General features: G+C 40.7%; 1 protein-coding gene across 1 annotated transcript in view; it reads left to right on the top strand.

The window, feature by feature from the left end:
* The first annotated feature begins 7,988 nt into the window (after positions 1 to 7,988).
* Positions 7,989 to 20,067, top strand: part of RHOJ (ras homolog family member J) — a 93,468-nt gene continuing 81,389 nt past the window's right edge. The window contains exon 1 of the mRNA NM_001083498.1: positions 7,989 to 8,184. Within this exon, the coding sequence (NP_001076967.1) occupies positions 8,007 to 8,184 (178 nt within the window). The 5' untranslated portion in view covers positions 7,989 to 8,006. The remainder of the gene's footprint in view (positions 8,185 to 20,067) is intronic.

The following is a 20,067-nucleotide window of genomic DNA, read 5'->3' on the forward strand; positions in this document are numbered from 1 at the left end:
AATGAGGTTCGTGGCATTGTACAGAAGACAGAGATCAAGACCATCCCCATGGAAAAGAAATGCAAAAAAGCAAAATGGCTGTCTGGGGAGGCCTTACAAATAGCTGTGAAGATAAGAGAAACAAAAAGCAAAGGAGAAAGGAAAGATATAAGCATCTAAATGCAGAGTTCCAAAGAATAGCAAGAAGAGATAAGACAGTTTTCCTCAGTGATCAATGCAAAGAAATAGAGGAAAACAACAGAATGGGAAAGACTAGAGATCTCTTCAAGAAAATTAGAGATACCGAGGGGACATTTCATGCAAAGATGTGCTCGATAAAGGACAGAAATGGGATGGACCTAACAGAAGCAGAAGATATTAAGAAGAGGTGGCAAGAATACACAGAAGAATTGTACAAAAAAGATCTTCATGACCCAGATAATCACGAAGGTGTGATCACTGACTTAGAGCCAGACATCCTGGAATGTGAAGTCAAGTGGGCCTTAGAAAGCATCTCTACGAACAAAGCTAGTGGAGGTGATGGAATTCCAGTTGAGCTATTTCAAATCCTGAAAGATGATGCTGTGAAAGTGCTGCACTCAATATGCCAGCAAATTTGGAAAACTCAGCAGTGGCCACAGGACTGGAAAAGGTCAGTTTTCATTCCAATCCCAAAGAAAGGCAATGCCAAAGAATGCTCAAACTACCGCACAATTGCACTCATCTCACACGCTAGTAAAGTAATGCTCAAAATTCTCCAAGCCAGGCTTCAGCAATACGTGAACCATGAACTTCCTGATGTTCATGCTGGTTTTAGAAAAGGCAGAGGAACCAGAGATCAAATTGCCAACATCTGCTGGATCATGGAAAAAGCAAGAGAGTTCCAGAAAAACATCTATTTCTGCTTTATTGACTATGCCAAAGCCTTTGACTGTGTGGATCACAATAAACTGTGGAAAATTCTGAAAGAGATGGGAATACCAGACCACCTGACCTGCCTCTTGAGAAATCTGTATGCAGGTCAGGAAGCAACAGTTAGAACTGGACATGGAACAACAGACTGGTTCCAAATAGGAAAAGGAGTCCATCAAGGCTGTATGTTATTACCCTGCTTATTTAACTTATATGCAGAGTACATCATGAGAAACGCTGGACTGGAAGAAACACAAGCTGGAATCAAGATTGCCAGGAGAAATACCAATAACCTCAGATATGCAGATGACACCACCCTTATGGCAGAAAGTGAAGAGGAACTAAAAAGCCTCTTGATGAAAGTGAAAGTGGAGAGTGAAAAAGTTGGCTTAAAGCTCAACATTCAGAAAACGAAGATCATGGCATCTGGTCCCATCACTTCATGGGAAATAGATAGGGAAACAGTGGAAACAGTGTCAGACTTTATTTTTTTGGGCTCCAAAATCACTGCAGATGGTGACTGCAGCCATGAAATTAAAAGACGCTTGCTCCTTGGAAGGAAAGTTATGACCAACCTAGATAGCATATTCAAAAGCAAAGACATTACTTTGCCAACAAAGGTTCATCTAGTCAAGGCTATGGCTTTTCCTGTGGTCATGTATGGATGGGAGAGTCGGACTGTGAAGAAGGCTGAGTGCCGAAGAATTGATGCTTTTGAACTGTGGTGTTGGAGAAGACTCTTGAGAGTCCCTTGGACTGCAAGAAGATCCACAGTCCATTCTGAAGGAGATCAGCCCTGGGATTTCTTTGGAAGGAATGATGCTGAAGCTGAAACTCCAGTACTTTGGCCACCTCATGCGAGGAGTTGACTCATTGGAAAAGACTCTGATGCTGGGAGGGATTGGGGGCAGGAGGAGAAGGGGACGACAGAGGATGAGATGGCTGGATTGCATCACTGACTCAATGGACGTGAGTCTGAGGGAACTCTGGGAGTTGGTGATGGACAGGGAGGCCTGGCGTGCTGTGATTCATGCAGTTGCAAAGAGTTGGACACGACTGAGTGACTGAACTGAACTGAATAGTGAAACACAGAAGATACATACACACACATATGCACACACCTCAATTGGCCTCTTCTTTCCTAAGACAGAAAAAAGTTTCCATCTGTCTTAGATCTGCAAGTAATCTATTTCTATCAGAATTAGGAGATTTGGGAAAGAAAGAAAATTCCTTCAAGCAAGAAAAATGAAAGCCACTTCTGGAACTATAAAAAGATCATATCCAAGAAGATGTGGCTGATATATGATTATGATATGATATATGATATGATATGACACAGACACTGGCCAGAGGCCAAGTACAGGTAGCCTGAAAGATTGAAAAACACAAGTCCAGAAGTGTCCCTGGTGGCACTGGACTTGGGGAGGAGCAGTTCCAGTCCATACTTATCCCAGGACAGCCTGTTAACTTTTCGTAGTTCTCTAGTTCATCTTGAGGTTTGGTCCCAGTTGGGGATTTGGGTCAGATCCCCTAAAACTATGCAGCCTTCCTACCTCACACCATACCCTCCACCTCTGGAGGCCTGACTTCCATATTAGCCCCTCAGAGGGCTCTCTCTGGGGCTTCCCAGGTGATGCTAGTGGTAAGGAATCCTCCTGCCAACACAAGAGACATAAGAGATGTGGGTTTGATTCCTTGATGGGGAAGATCCCCTGAAGAAGGATATGGCAACCCACTATAGTTTTCTTGCCTGGAGAATCCCCATGGACAGAGGAGCCTGACAAACTACAGTTCACAGGGTCACTACAATCCATGGGGTCACAAAGAGTTGGATGTGACTGAAGCGACATAGCACGCAGGCACATACAGGCTTTCTCTGGAATGGGAGTGACTCGTGGCTGGGCTGGGCTTGCCAGAATCATGGGAACCACACATATCCCACTTTCCTAGGCCTGGAGTCTTAACAGTCTCATATGTAGAGGCTAGTCCAGAACCAGAGTATCTGACCCAATTGCATTATTTCCCTGTATAATTTCTAGTTTCAAGCACAAAAAGGAAAAAAAAAAAAAGGCAAGGGAGAAAGTCTGGGCTCTTTTATTAAAGTCAGACTAAAACTGGAATCAATCAGAGAAATCAGAATTTTATGCAAAAATACTCTGTCGGCATTTGGGAAAACTAATCTGAAGCCAAAGCTCACAGGACAAGAGGAAGTCAGGGAATTAAGGTCTCTTGGAAAAAGCAGGAAATATCGCCCAGCAAGATTTCACCATGTACTGTTAAGTTTGTGTAATTTGGTGCTTGAGGTAAACCAGATAATTAATGGCTATAAAACCACCACTCAGCTGTTGACATGGCCCAAGATCCTAAAGCACAGGCATCTGGTAAAGAATATTTTAGCAAATGGTCTTCAAACTTCTTCTAAACTCATACCTATAAACTTTTGAAATTAAAGTATATTCTTAACCACTCTATCAAGACAAGTAGTCACAATTGTATTGACTACTGGACCTATAAGAACAATACTGAATTTACTTTTTTTATTTACTTTTATTACTTTTTTATTTACTTAAAAATTATTTTTTTAAGATTCTAATATTCTGATTCTGATGCTGGGAGGGATTGGGGGCAGGAGGAGAAGGGGATGACAGAGGATGAGATGGCTGGATGGCATCACCGACTCGATGGACGTGAGTTTGAGTGAACTCCAGGAGTTGGTGATGGACAAGGAGGCCTGGTGTGCTGCGATTCATGGGGTTGCAAAGAGTCGGACACGACTGAGCAACTGAACTGAACTGAACTGCATATTCTGATTCAGATAAGTTTTTAATGTTTGAAAAGATTTATTCTCATGTGGACAACATATAATCAGCAGGTTAATAAAATTCTAACTTTTTTGACCATTTTTACTAGGATGTCATAAACATTCTCCCCTATAAATATTCACTTTGGCCAGGGAGGGGATGTGGTCGAGGAACAGTAAATAGCAATGAAACAAGTTTAACTTGAGAAATACAGCATTGGCATGATCCATCTTTGCATGTAATCCAATCCGTCAGGTTGGATTTTGAGTTCAAGGTAAAAGACCCATAACTGGTTGCTTCACCTCTCTTAAATGTCTGTTAAACTGCAGTCCACGTGGAAGTCAGCTTGGACTTAAATATCTGTGTCTGCTGGAACACTGTTTAGGTTTATACACAGATATAGCAAAATTTCATCCAATTTAATTTCCCATTCTTTTCCCAGGGGTTATTTGTAATGGAGGAACACAGACTGGGCAGCCACGTTTGAGAACTCCATATCTGAATTGAGTATTTACTCCATGCCACATTTACTGCTGATCTCAGGTTCAAGGTCAAAGGCAGAACCTCCTCAAAGTTCTGCCAGACATATCATCACATGGTGCTCAAAGTGACCTTACTCATCTTCAGGATGGAGTTGTTGACACTATCAATCACTCCTTTACCTGCACAGATTTTGTTTGGCCACTTGTAATGTTATTACAATTGTATTTTGTAATGTATTATTTTGTAAATGTATTATTACAATTGTAATTTATGTTATTACATATTCCAGATGTTTCACATAAACTCATGAAAATAAAATTATAAATCACATGCAGTTGTAGGTGCCTTCAAATGTTTCAGATTGGCACTAAACATGAAACAATTCAACTTTCACACTTCTTACTTAACCTCAACTAACCTATCTCTGGTTGTTTAAACTATCTCAACTCTTAAGGCTGTTCATCAATATTTAGTTCTCGCCTTCTTGGCACACAGTAGGATCATACTTCTAACCCTCATGTTGGGTAGCATGGGAATGTGACTTGCTTTGACCAATGAATGAACAGAAGTGTCACTTCCAGAGTGAAGCTTTAAGAGTCAATGTATAATAGACTATTATTCAGCCATAAAAAGAACGAGACAATACTATTTGTAGCAATGTGGGTAGACCTAGAGATTATCATACTAGGTGAAGTAAGCCACACAAATATCATTTGATATTGCTTATATGTGGAATTGGAAACAAAGATACAAAACAGAAAACAAACAAGGTTTCTGTTCTACACATGCATTCATTTGATTTTTTGAAGATTCCCCTATTTGTGAACACACAATATTTGTCTTTCTTTGACTTATTTCACTAAGCATAATATTCTCTAGGTCCATCCACATTGCTGCAAATGGCTGAGTTTCATTTTTTGTGGTTGAACAATATTCCATTACATATATATATGTATATACATATATATAAACACATCTTCTTAATCCAATCACCTGGTCATGGACACTTGGTTTGCTTCCACATGTTGACTATTATAAACAATGCTATTATGAACAATGAGGTACTTGTATCTTTTCCAATTAGTGTTTTAATTTTTTTCCAGATATATACCAAAGAATGGAATTGATAGATCACATGGTAACTCTGTGTCAAACAAGTCTATTGATGCCATTTTTACAACAGCATTACTTTTTAAATAAGGTATGTACATATTTCTTTGGCCTTTTTTGGGCTTCCCTGGTAGCTCAGTCAGTAAAGAAACTGCTGCAGTACAGGAGACCCAGGTTCAATCTCCGGGTCAGGAAGATCCCTTGGAAAAGGAAATGGCAACCCACTCCAGTATGGTTGCCTGGAAAATCCTATAGACACAGGAGCCTGGTGGGCTACAATCTATGGGGTCGCAAGAGTCGGACATGACTTAGCAACTAAACCACCACAGCCATGGTAACTCTGCTGCTGCTGCTGCTAAGTCACTTCAGTCGTGTCCGACTCTGTGTGACCCCATAGATGGCAGCCCACCAGGTTCCCCAGGCCCTGGGATTCTCCAGGCAAGAACACTGGAGTGGGTTGCCATTTCCTTCTCCAATGCATGAAAGTGAGAAGTGAAAGTGAAGTCGCTCAGTCGTGTCCAACTCGTCACAACCCCATGGACTGCAGCCTACCAGGCTCCTCCACCCATGGGATTTTCCAGGCAAGAGTACTGGAGTGGGGTGCCATCACCTTCTCCAATGGTAGCTCTACTTTCACATTTTTGAGGAAACTCTATACTGTTTTTCATAGTGGCATCACCAACATTGTACAAAGTTTCCTTTTTCTCCACTGCCTTACCAACACTTGTTGCTTGTAAACTTTTTATGATAGCCATTCTAACAGGTGTGAAGTGATACCTCATTGAAATGCATGTTATTTTAAATTACTGAGCATTGGGAGTTGCTATAGCACCATAATTTGGTAGAAACACAACAACCTAACCAAAACATCATCTCCTTATAGAAAAGAAATATTGGGACACGAAACACTATGGGAAATGTTACTACAATCCAACACAGAAATATGAGAATATATTGATTCTACAGAAGCATATGTATGTGGATATATACATTATTGATGCATGAGTGAGCGCACATGTGCTCAGTTGTGTTCAACCCTTTGCAACCCCATGGGCTATAGTACTCCAGGCTCCCCTGTCCAAGGAATTTTCCAGGCAAGAATACTGGAGTGGTTTGCCATTTCCTACTCCAGGGGATCTTCCTGACCCAAGAATCAAACCACATCTCTTGCATCTCCTGCACTGGCAGGAGAATTCTTTACAGCCACTCATTAAAACAGACTTCTCACCCGTCTCCTGAAAAAAAAAAAAAAAAAAAAACAACCTGCTCAAATCAATTGGATAATAATTGGATAATCTGAATTCTTAAAATCTATTCTCAAAAATCTCAAAGAAACACACAGGTCCCGCATCAAAAACATACCTGACCCATTTGTCAGAAACACTTGCAGACTTCCACTGCTTTTCTAAGATTGAGTACATTAATCACACTCAGTGCTTCAAAGGGACTTCGCTTTGAGTGACCCAATAACAAATAAATTAGGTGCCAATGGCTCCTTTGTAATTGAAGAGGACCAGGCTGACCAAGGGGAGAAGACTAAATCAAAAATGGAACTGTTCAGGAAAAAGCAGCGTTTGGAGACCTGAAACAAACCAATAAAGCTGTCCCACATGCTCTCATTTCCACAAGTGAGGGTGAGCCAAGACATGTGTGTTTATTCGCTAATAAGAAGATGCAAACATCCCACATCTGATTGATTTCTTATGTGCTACAACCATAAAAATGTTTGTGTCTGGAATACACGTATGAGTGTTGAGCTCAAATGTGGCAGCTTATAAACCTGATCACACATCTTAAACCTACAATCTACAAGAACATTTCCCTTTGAAACAGTGAAACTCTGGAAGGTTTTCTTCTTTATTGCCAGAACAAATTTCTTACAGTTTCTCATTTAAGTATGTGAAGAACTGTCCAGTTTTAATTTGCAGAGCTTTTAACTGGTGACTCAGTGAGGAATGATGTCATATATTATCCTAGAACGGCTGGTGTGGCTCCCTGTGTTTCTGTGGCAGACAGTACTCCGGGGTTTTCATCCTTTCGTCAGCCTCTTCCCAGCCAGCCACAGGCAAACAGGCTCTCCAGCCCTGGATGAAACAGGAAGTCTGACAGCTTGAGTCTGCAGTGGGACCCCTAGAGTTTTCCCACTCCATGTCCTGGCACCGTTCCCCAGAAGTACAAACACACACACACAGAGCTCCCATTGTTGCAGCCTTCTCCAGCCCACTGATCCTAATATGGAATGCAGCAGGAAACCCATGATTTCCTGACACTCGGCAAGCTGGAGGAAGCAAGGAAAAACTCCATTAAAAAAGCCCAGCTTTCCTCCATGTTAGATGTGAAGTGGAAAATGGGGAAGATTTAGCAAAATTCCAGTGAGTTCCCTCAGGCTTGGAGAACAGGGGACCAGAGAGAAACCCTCGAGCTGTTGAAATTTCTAGACTCCCAGGAATGCCCTTGAATTCGGTGAAGATGAGGATTTCTTAACTTGAACTGATGGGGGAAAGGGACAGATGCTTTTAATCACTCTCCCCAGTGCGTTACCTGTCCTGATCAGTATGGTAAGTGAGAGGGCATGTGCCAGCCACCTTGGACAAGTCTGCAGGATCCCAGTTACTCCGAGTAAGGCAGAGTGATCTCAAGCCTGCCGCAGGCTTCATGGGCTTTGGAAGAAGTGGGAGAAGCAACAACCACAGCACAGTCACAGCAGCTGGAGCCGCGAGCATGAACTGCCAGGAGGGAAATGACAGCAGCTGCGGCTGCGGTGGCCACGAGGAGAAAAAGATGCTCAAGTGTGTGGTGGTGGGGGACGGCGCCGTGGGCAAGACCTGCCTGCTGATGAGCTACGCCAACGACGCCTTCCCCGAGGAATACGTGCCCACTGTGTTCGATCACTACGCAGGTAAGAAAAGTGGGAAACCCACCCCTGCGAATGGGTCACAAGGTGTGGGAGGTAACATCCCTGCTTCAGAGGGGCCTGGCTTATCTCCATTGTCAGTACTGGGTGCAGGCCTGGCGGAAGCCAGGTAGCTGGGCGTCACAGCAACCAAGGTCTTTGCTGTTGTTAGAACAACCTGTATATCACTTCTATTGTAACCCTTTTCTCTGCTTTAACCAAATGAATAATGCTGGGGAAATACGCTGAATTGCCGTCTAGACTTTGGGGCTACAGATGTTACTTAATATTTGCCTGAAGATTCATCAACTTTCTTTACTGTGAACATTATAAAATGTAGTGCAATTGCATCTCAGTTCTTTTTACCTTTTTTTTTTGTACTGGGGTATAGCTGATTAACAATGTGGTGCGTCACAATTCTCTTTTACAAAAAAAAAGAAACCCACTAGTTGCACAACCGGTGAAAGAAGTGTTCTTGCCACTTCTCATATATTCACCCCATGCCATTTATAAATGAAATGCTGAAATTAGTAGCATTAGAACATTCATTTTTCCATAACAATTGGTGCTATCCTGATGTACTTTCATTTTCCTATGGAAGTAGATTGAAGAAAAAGTATTCAAAGATTTTAAATATGTTAGGCAATCTGTATTTTGAATTAAAAGAGGTTTTTAATCAATATGTTTTAAAAGTAAAAAATAAAGATTTATATAAAATTTCTTAATTATTTCAACGTATGTCCCGAAAGCACAAAATATGGCATAAAATATTTTAAGGTCTGACAGTTAAGATAGTGTAGTTACAACTTAATTCTTTTGGTTATATTGAGTGTTCCAAAGTTTCTCATGTGATCGCTTATCTAATTTTTTCCACTTTGACTCTTATTTTTCTCTTAATCTCTAAAGTAAATCCGATTAAACTTTTTAAAAGCAAATTCATAAAATGCTTTAATTTACAATAGCCTAGATTTTACAACTTTTTGGAACATGATAAACTGCTTGATCACTATAAGATCAGCTTGAGGTACCAGAGATTTGAGATTTTGTGATAGGGAAGTTTCTCTTCTTCACTTTGGCTTTGGGTCCAGAGCAGCGGAGGGGAAATAGCCCACAGGAAACCTGTTTGAGTGCTGGCTTTGCTGTGGGGCTATTTGAAATCCTTTCTGTAGAAAGTAGCTTCTTTTCCAGAACTAAACAATCACCTACGTCTCCTCCTCCTGCTAGATGTACCTGATTTATGACACTATTACATAGCAGACAGGGAGAAAACCACAGTGAAAATAGTATCCACTCCCTAGCAGGTTTTTCTATATTTGTAGAAATTAGGAGCAAATTTGAATGCTAATTCCCTTAAGCTTTTCTGAAATTATAGTGGCTGTGCCCAAAGAAGGGTTTCCCTGGTGGCTCAGACGGTAAAGAATCTGCTTGCATGTGGGAGACCTGAATTTGATCCCTGGATTGGGAAGATCCCCTGGAGAAGGGAATGGCAACCCACTCCAGTATTCTTGCTTGGGAAATCCCATGGACAGACAAGCCTGGTGGGCTACAGTCCATAGGGTCACAAAGAGTCAGACATGACTGAGCAACTAAGCACATACACATACATGCCCAGAGGAGAACCTTTGAATGAGAACAGAAAAAAGAGAAGTGCAGATAGACTTTCACTCGGAGGAGAAAAAAAAATCTAATTGTAAGATTAGGTCTGCAACTTAAGAAAATTATTAGGATCTTGACCTTAAACATCTTAGCAAAGGTTATTTATTCTACATTTGCTTTCTCCCAGGCTAGGGAACTGGCAGATTGTTGTTATCATTCAGTCACTAAGTCCTGTCCAGCTCTTTGTGACCTCTTGGACTGCAGCATGCCAGGCTTCCCTGTCCTTCACTATTTACCGGAGTTTGCTCAGATTCATGTCCAATGAGTCAGTGATGCCATCCAACCATCTCATCCTCTGTCATCCCCTTCTCCTCCTGCCCTCAATCTTTCCCAACACCAGGGTCTTTTACAATAAGTTGGTTCTTGGCATCAGGTGGCCAGAGTATCAAAGTTTCACCTTCAGCATCAGTTCTTCCAATGAATAGTCACGGTTCTTTCCTTTAGGATTGACTGATTTGATCTCGTTACAGTCCAAAAGACTACCTAGTTTCAAAAACTGCTAACAAAAAAAAATAGAACCCACAAGGTTTCGAGTGCTTTTAAAAATTGCATGTTCATGGGACTTCCCTAGTGGTCCAGTGGTTAAGAATCTGCCTTGCAATGAAGGGGACTCATAGGTTGGGGAGCTAAGATCCCACATGCCGTGGCCAACTAAGCCCATATGCCACAACCAGAGGGCCCTCAAGCTTCACTGAAAGATCCAACTTGCTGCAACTAAGAACCAATGCAGCCAAATTTAAAATAAGTAAATAAATAATTTTAAATTACATATCCCATCTCCAACTTTTGGGTGAACCAATTACAGCACAGTGTCAGAAATAAAAAGGATAAAACTGTCTTTAGAGGTAAAATCAGCCTGTAAAAAACATCAGAGAGGAAACAAAGGCTGGACCACCTCTAGATTTCACCAGGAACAAATTATTTTGTTTCAGTTGTATACATACTTGCTGTTATTTGAGCATTAAAGATCCTAGATTTTGGCTATTCCTTGCTTTAGCTCTCAAGATATCACAGCCACTATTACCAAAGCAATACTTTGCTCATAGTTCAGTTCAGTTGAGTCGCTCAGTCATGTCTGACTCTTTGTGACCCCATGAACCGCAGCACTCCAGGCCTCCCTGTCCATCACCAACTCCCGGAGTTTATCCAAACTCATGTCCATTGAATCGGTGACGCCATCCAACCATCTCATCCTCTGTCGTCCCCTTCTCCTCCTGCCCTCAATCTTTCCCAGCATCAGGGTCTTTTCAAATGAGTGAGCTCTTCATATCAGGTGGCCAAAGTATTGGAGTTTCAGCTTCAACATCAGTCCTTCCAATGAACACCCAGGACAGATCTCCTTTAGGATGGACTGGTTGGATCTCCTTGCAGTCCAAGGGACTCTCTCAAGAGTCTTCTCCAACACCACAGTTCAAAAGCATCAATTCTTCAGTGCTCAGCTTTCTTTATAGCCCAACTCTCATATCCATACATGACTATTGGAAAAATCATAGCCTTGACTAGAGGGACCTTTCTTGACAAAGTAATATCTCTGCTTTTTAATATGCTGTCTAGGTTGGTCATAACTTTCCTTCCAAGGAGTAAGTGTCTTTTAATTTCATGGCTGCAGTCACCATCTGCAGTGATTTTGGAGCCCAAAAAAATAAAGTCTGACACTGTTTCCACTGTTTCCCCATCTATCTGCCATGAAGTGATGGGACCAGATGCCATGATCTTAGATTTCTGAATGTTGAGCTTTAAGCCAACTTTTTCACTCTCCTCTTTCTATTTCATCAAGAGGCTTTTTAGTTCCTCTTCACTTTCTGCCATAAGGGTAGTGTCCTCTGCATATCTGAGGTTATTGATATTTCTCCCAGCAATCTTGATTCCAGCTTGTGCTTCTTCTAGCCCAGTGTTTCTCATGATGGACTCTGCATATAAGTTAAATAAACAGGGTGACAATATACAGCCTTGACGTACTCCTTTTCCTGTTTGGAACCAGTCTGTTGCTCCATGTCCAGTTCTAACTGTTGCTTCCTGACCTGCATACAGATTTCTCAAGAGGCAGGTCAGGTGGTCTGGTATTCCCATCTCTTTCAGAATTTTCCACAGTTTATTGTGATTCACACAATCAAAGGCTTTGGCATAGTCAATAAAGCAGAAATAGGTGTTTTTCTGGAACTCTTGCTTTTTTGATGATCCAGCTGATGTTGGCAATTTGATCTCTGGTTCCTCTGCCTTTCCTAAAACCAGCTTGAACATCTGGAAGTTCATGGTTCACGTATTGCTGAAGGCTGGTTTGGAGAATATTGAGCATTACTTTACTAGCGTGTGAGATGAGTGCAATTGTGTGGTAGTTTGAGCATTCTTTGGCATTGCCTTTCTTTGGGATTGGAATGCAAACTGACCTTTTCCAGTCCTGTGGCCACTGCTGAGTTTTCCAAATTTACTGGCATATTGCTGCAGCACTTTCACAGCATTATCTTTTAGGATTTGGAATTCAACTGGAATTCCATCACCTCCACTAGCTTTGTTCATAGTGATGCTTCCTAAGGCCCACTTGACTTCACATTCCAGGATGTCTGGCTCTAGGTCAGTGATCACACCATCGTGATTATCTGGGTCATGGAGATCTTTTTTGTACAGTTCTGTACAGTTCTTTTGCTCATAATAGGCATTCCCAAACATCGTTGCTTTTACACTTTGTACATTTTTTAAGTCCACAGTATCTCACAAGCTTACAATTTGTACCTTTTTAAAATCCACAGTATCTCACATCTTTAAGAGAAATAAAGATGTGAGCCATATACATCTAGAAGCCAAGTGAAGTGAACATTTTCATCAGTAGAAGGATCTTCGCCACCACAAAGACCCTACCTAACTCTCTTTACCACCATCCTCTTCATGTACAAACTGATTGAATGTAAACCTGGACACAGTCACATGAAAATCCACAGTCAACTGTAGAAGAGCTCATGATCTCTTCTCCATGTGGAGAAGTATTCAATATCTAGTCCCTGGGTCCTACTGGCTCATTCTGCAGTGACAACCTGCAACTAGTTTACTGAATCTTTGGAAAACTGAAGTCAAGGAATTCAGAAACATTCAAGTCAAAGAGAGCCTATCCCTTAAATAAGTGAAAGGGCTTCCCTTCTGGTTGTGCTGGTAAAGAATCCACCTGCAATGTGCGAGACTGTGTTCAATCCCTGGGTTGGGAAGATCCCCTGGAGAAGGGAAAGGCTACCCACTCCAGTATTCTGGCCTGGAGAATTTCATGAGCTACACAGATTTTTCCCTAATAACTACCTATCTTAGAAAGGTAAAGATATAATAGTATGGTCACATCAGCATACTTCTCAAAGTAGTGTGCTCTGAAGCCAAACAGCCCAATTCTAATATTGACTCTGCAATTACTGTGTGGCCTTAAGTACGTCGTTCAACTTCTCTGTGCCTCAGTTGTCATGAATCTTTTAAAGGGACAGTAGAGATATTAAGGTCATGAGAACAAAATAAATACATGTAGCTCTTAGAACAGTGTCTTACATTGGTAAGTATTAGGTACATAGCAGCTACTATGATTAAGCATAGGGATGAGATGGTTAGATAGCATCACCAATTCAATGGACATGAATTTGAGCAAACTCTGGGAGATAGTGAAGGATGGAGAAGCCTGGCGTGCATGGGGTCAGTCCAAGGGGTCACAAAGAGTCGGACACAACTTAGCAACTAAACAACAAAATCTTATATATACAATAAATAAACTAGGTCTTACTGCATGGCACAGGGAATTACATTCAATATCCTGTGAAAAACCATAATGGAAAAGAATATAAAAATTATATATACATGTATAACTAAATCACTTTGCTGTATAGCAGAAATTAACACAATGCTTTAAATCAACTATACTTCAATAAGAAAAAAGAATAGGGTCTCTACACTTAAACACAGCTATGAAAAGGAATTAAAGTATAATTAAAAGATAAAGGCTACAACTAGGAAGAATATTATTACAAGAGTGTCCTCCAAATGGAACAGGGTATGATTGAATGTGTATATTGTCCTTATAATATAGTCATCATGTTTACTGATAATTGATAAATATGTCTACATGGAGTAATTGTAGTTGGGTATTCACTTGAGAGGAAATATTAGTTTTGCCCGAGTGATTGTAAAAAAATCAACAACCAACTAGAAAAGAAATATTTTTAAGTTTTATGAATCTTGGTTTTTTTCCCTCCATCCTACCTACCAGAATCCAAAAGTACATCTGCCAAAAAAAAAATGTACATCTGCTCAACGTAGCTTCCCTTGACTCCCCCAGGAAAATTCCTTGCTCCTTCCTCAACTCATGTCCAGAAATGTGTCAACATTGCTCGAACACAACTCCCACAGTTGAGAGCGATTTGCTTGTTTCCTCACTTCCCCACTGCCACTATACTATAAACTCCTGAAAGAAAGGGTCGTGTCTTATCAAAACCAGTGTTCTAGTCTATGTTATTGGGACTTTCTTGATGGTCCAGGAATTATGACTCCAAGTGCTCACTGCAAAGGACCCAGGTTCAAACCCTGGTCAGGGAACTAAGATCCCAAAAGCTGTAGTGTGGCCAAAAAGGAAAAAAAAAAAAAACTCTCCGTCTTCATCTTACTTGGTCTCTTGGGGGCTTTTCTTATGGCTTATACTCTCCTTCTTGAAACACTTCCTTGGTTCCTAAGATATAACATTCTCCTAGTTTTTATTCCCCTCAATGGCAATTCTCTATCTCCTCTGCTGCCTTCTCCATCTCTTCCCTACCACTATCCATCAGCATACTTTAATATTCAGTCTCTCCCTTGTCTTCTCTATCTGTGCCCAAGTTGATTGTATCTAGTCTCATGGACTTAAATGCCGTTTATACACTGATAACTCCAAAATGTATATCTCTACCATAAAAAAAAAAAAAAAAACCTGACTCAGATTCATATATCCAACTGTTAATTTGGATATCTAATAGACATCTCAAACTTAACCTGTCCAAAGCAGAATTTTTTTAATTCTCCCAATCTACTCCTCCCCTAGTTTCCCAATAGAAGTATATGACTACTGTTTCCCAACCAGTTGCTCAGAACAAAAACTTTGGTATTATCCTTAACTCCTTTCTCCCTTTGACAGTACCCTCCACATCGCTCTATCCAAACCACTAGTTATTACCCCTTCCTACTACAAATCAGGTCAATATTCAAAATACATCTCAAGCCTGATCACTTCTCACCACTCCTCTGCTTTCATTCTTGTCCACGCCGCCATCATTTCTCATCCAAACTGCTATCATCACTTCCCAGTTCCCTGCTTCCAGTCTGGCCCCCTCCAGCCAGTTTTTCACAGAGGGACTACCCATAGCCCCAAATCCACCAATCACCTCCCTTCACCCTAAGACTCCATCATTTATCACAGTCTCCAAGGCACTCCGAGACTCGGCCCCTGTTATCTCTCCAACGTCCAGTTCTAACACTCTGCTCTGCAGTATTTTTGCTTGAGCCACACCAGCCTTCTTGATGTTCTTCAGCCACACCAAACTCCATCTTTCCTTGAAGGTTATGCTCTTGCTCTTCCCCCAACCTGACCTTATTTCCTCCAGAACCCCTCAGTCTCAACTGATCACATTGTTTAATGCGTTCACACACACAAACACAAACACGCATGCCACAGAGTCACTCTTTAACTTTTTATCCTGCTTCGTCTTTCTTCATAAGATTTAACACTACTTGACATTATTCTTATATTTGTTTGCTTACTATTTTTATCCTACATTGGAATGTAAACTCCATGAGGGCAAGGGCTTTGTCTTATTCTCTGCTCTATCTCCATCTTCTAAAATAGAACTCATGTATACCTGTGGTGGATTCATTTTGATATTTGGCAAAACTAATACAATTATGTAAAGTTTAAAAATAAAATAAAATTAGGAAAAAAATAAATAAATAAAATAGAACTCAAAATCCAGTGTGCTCGCAATAGACAGTTACTGAATCAATGAATTAGAATGTCTTAATTATCTCATTCCTTCTGTGCTTAGATAAATTCCTGGTCCATTAAAACTTTGATGAATAAATGAACAAATTGTCAGTCCAATAGATGTCTCTTTAGAAAGGAAACATATAAAATATTTATTAAATATATTATATTTTTGAACTATTTTTTCACATTTTAAATAATCATTTTATCTCTACTGGAATTATAATACAGCATTGAATTTTCTTGATCTAATGGGCCAATGTCATGTCTACTTGCTCAGTCGTGTCGGACTCTTTGCAACTGCATGAACTGTAGCCTGCCAGGCTTCCCTATCCATGGAATTCTCCAGGAAAGAATATTGGAGTGGGTTTTCATTTCCTTCTCCAGGGGGTCTCCCCAACCTAAAGATCAAAACTGGGTCTACTACATTGCAGGCAGATTCTTTACCAACTGAGCCACCAGGGAAGCCCAATGTATTCAATGTATAAATTTCATTTGGAAACAGACAGGATATACTCAGATTCCTCCACTTATATTATATTTAAAAGTTTACATAAATTTTAAGTGGCCCACTCATTTATAGTTCTTTATAAAAGAGCATGTTCCAGAATAACTCCAAGTTCAACTAAGAACTAGGTCTAAAAAATGGGGGCAGTTAAAGGAAGGTTAAAAAGTCCACAGATGTGCCTAAGAAACATCTCTGGGCACTGTTTCCTACTCCTGATGATGACTCGAGATGTCCTAACAACCTTTAGAAATTTCACAGCTTACCACAGAATAACCATATTTCTTCCCCCATCCTGGCTTCATCTTATTTACAGCTTTGAGTTTTGTGGTAGATATCTCACTGATAAAGTAGTATCAATTAATGTTTCACACCACATATGTCATAAGGATAACACTTCCGTTTCTAGTTTAGTTAGATTGTATGTTGAGTTGGATCATGCTTGTGGTTTGTCTGTTGATCTGTGTGGCTGCATAAAAGAATCCCATTCAAGTTAAAGCCTCTGCCTGACGTACCTCATTCACCATTTCATTTATCCTCTGTATGAGAATCAGTCATGTCTGTGGCTCTTTCACCTATCACCCATCTCTCTAGGAAAACCACCTGTGTTTAAAAAATTTATGTCATCACTATTTGCAAACCCAGGCTGCCTATGCAGGAAATTAACACAATTTGTGGAAAAGGGAAAAGCAGTTCGTTGCTCTATCAGCTGAGTGAGATGTGAAAGGATGTTGTTTTCACAGAGAGCTGAAAGTCAATTCTAAACTTTTTTCCTCCTAATTAAATGATGATTTTGGTCCAAGGTAGACTCCATCATAACCCTAATGGCCAGAGCATTGGGAGGAAACTATGTCCAATCCAGAAGGAAAAAAATAATAAAGAGTAAATAAAACAAAGCCCCAGACCTACACAGTGTTATGACACAGTTCTGCCCCTTTGGGAATATTTACTCAGGAGTTTCTCTTTTGTTCTTTCCAAAGATACCTGCGAGTCTCTGGAGAATGGATGAGATTCATTTTTTGTAAGCCAAAAGAAAACCTAAAACACCTCTCCTGGGACTATGAAATAAATCACCAGGCTTTTAACCTTAGGCAAAAATATAAAAGAAGTATGTGAAAGAGGAGATAAGAATGGGCCAGTCAAACCTCTGTTCAAAAATCCAACATGATGCTCAAAAGCCCAATATCTTATAGGTATTCCACTCTCCAATATCTCTTCGTGAGGCAGTGTGATAGTGCGATGAGTGTCCGATGTTTTTCTGGACTCTTGGAGGCCACGTCAAAGGTACTGTAATAGGAATTGTACAGATAGTTCCTTCCACAGTCTACACTGTGATGCCTATGAGCACAAGCACATTCAGAGGCTCAGGGGTGGAAATTATACTCGGAAAGCCAAAGCATACTGCAGAGGAGTAAACTGTGAGCTTCATCTCTTAGGACTAAGAAAGAAGAGAAGAGGGGAATAGAGAATTAAGTATCTGTGACCATAGCGACCCAAGAAAAGTCATGCTCCTGGGATTAGAAACTCCATCTGCAGTTCATAACCCTCCTGCATTCCAGATTTAGCTGGCAACAAACCAAGGCCTGTGACCAATTCAGGCTTCAGTGCACAGACTCCCTGAGACCAAGACTTTAGTTCCACACAGCCTGGCTCCTTTCACTGCCCAAGCTAGGAAACCCTTCATAAAGTTTACTACTGATTGCCCAACAAAGTTGGGCTTCAGGTAATCAGTACTTCATTTCCAGGATGGCATTTTCAGAGTCTGCCATCACTCCCTCTTGTTGTGGGGCAAAGAGAAAACTTGGCTCAGAATGGCCCAGTACACTGAATACCTTTGTTTTGTAATGTAGTTGGCCTATTCCACAAAGGCAACAGAAAGGTGGGCAACTCACGTGAGGCCTCTGAGGAAAGGACAGGTATGAAAGCTCAACAGAAATCATCTCACTCACCAATTCTGAGCACAAGATCACAAGGATCTACAGAGGTCCTACCCTCTGTGTTTAGACACAGGTTCTAATAAGGCTGAAAATTTACTTTCCCACAAACAGAAATCAATGCCATCCCTTGGTTAGTTAGCAGAATCCAAACAGTTAATTTTCCGGGTGTAACTCAGTCAAGATAAATTCCACCGAGAACTCAATAGGGACCCACTGTGAATCACTGAGTGGCCTGGCATCATTCCTGAATACTCTGAAGTCCACCAACTTTCTGGATGTGCCTAATTCTCACCAGACAAAAGGACCTATTCATGTGTATTCATTCAGCATTTTGTATTGGTTCACAATACAGCTTTTATTTATGATGTTCCTCATTCACAGTCTCAGTTTGAATTTCATTATGGCCACCTGTAATCCTACAAGCAGTGTGGTACTATTTAATTACAAAACCCAAATGCTACTAGAATATGTACTAACAACAACAACAATAGCTACACACTTACAAAGTCCTTGCTATGAGCATATTTTGAGATGTTTTCATACATCAATTCATTGTATCCTTATAATGATCCTATGAGATATTAATGTTCCTAAATTTGACTGATGAGGAAACCAAGTTTCAAAGTTATTAACCAATTTGCTAAGGTTAAATAACTTGTAATGAAGTAAGTGGAGGCCATGAAACAGTAAATAAACAATGTAAGCAATGTGTAGGTTTAGAGCTAATCACGTTAATCAAAAACTCACTGTTAGTTAGGATACGCTAACCTTTTCTAACAAATAGATCCAAACATGTAAGGGATTAACACCTTGCTAATTTATGGTCCTGAATAGGTATTCATGTCAGTTGGGCTACTTTCCTTCATTCAGTCATTTAGGGACCCAGGTTCTTTGCATCTTGTGATCCCACCATCCCTTAAGATCTCCCATCCAACCAGACTACTGAGAAAGAGCAAGGTGGAGAGGCTTGCATGGAAAGTTTTATGTACCAGGCCTGGAAGTGACAGACATCATTTCCAGTCAAACTCCAAAGCAGATAACTTAGTCATGAGGCCACACCTATGTCTAAGGGAAGCTGGGAAATAAAAACAAATCCACCTATGTGCCCAGAAGGGGGAAGAATGAATTTTAATGGAATCTAGCCATCTCTGTTTGCATCAAACTCTCTAGCCATCAAATATTCCTGCACATTTTTTCCTACATGTAAAACAAAATTTTTCTCAAGAGGGATCACAGAGTCCAATATTTCAGTGAAGAAGGTTGAAATCTAGCATCTGCAAGTGATGCCTGGTCCTTTCCATTTGATGGAGACACGGTTCCTGTGGTCAGTAGAAGACTCATTATCTCCCCCATATATACGGTCACCTCTCAGCCAATGATAGAAGAGATGAGATAACAAAAATACTCAAACCCCCTTTCAGAAAAGAAAAGAATAGGAGAGACATAGCAATAAAAGAATCCAGATAGCAAATGTTGGGAAGACTCCCTGACCTAGCAGTGGGAGACATTTCTTGAACTGACCCTTATGTTGTTCTCCAGGAGGAATTTCTTTGTCCATTATTCTGAACTTCCCCTAGCTTGGGTCTCTGGGGAGTTCTTCCTCTTTCATTATCCTTCATGACACACATCTGAATTGGACCTCAGGGACTCTGTCTTTCTTAAGAGTCACACAACTTTCACAGCCTGCCTCTTGCTTGTACAATTTCATGGCTCACGTATTATTTTTATAGTCATAAGAGCATTTAGTCCAAGTTTGGAGTTTCTTTGGAAATGCAGTTCTCTCAAGAACTTATTCGGAGAAGGCAATGGCAACCCAC

Source organism: Bos taurus, chromosome 10 (genome assembly GCF_002263795.3).
Source record: "Bos taurus isolate L1 Dominette 01449 registration number 42190680 breed Hereford chromosome 10, ARS-UCD2.0, whole genome shotgun sequence".
Lineage (NCBI taxonomy): Eukaryota > Metazoa > Chordata > Mammalia > Artiodactyla > Bovidae > Bos > Bos taurus.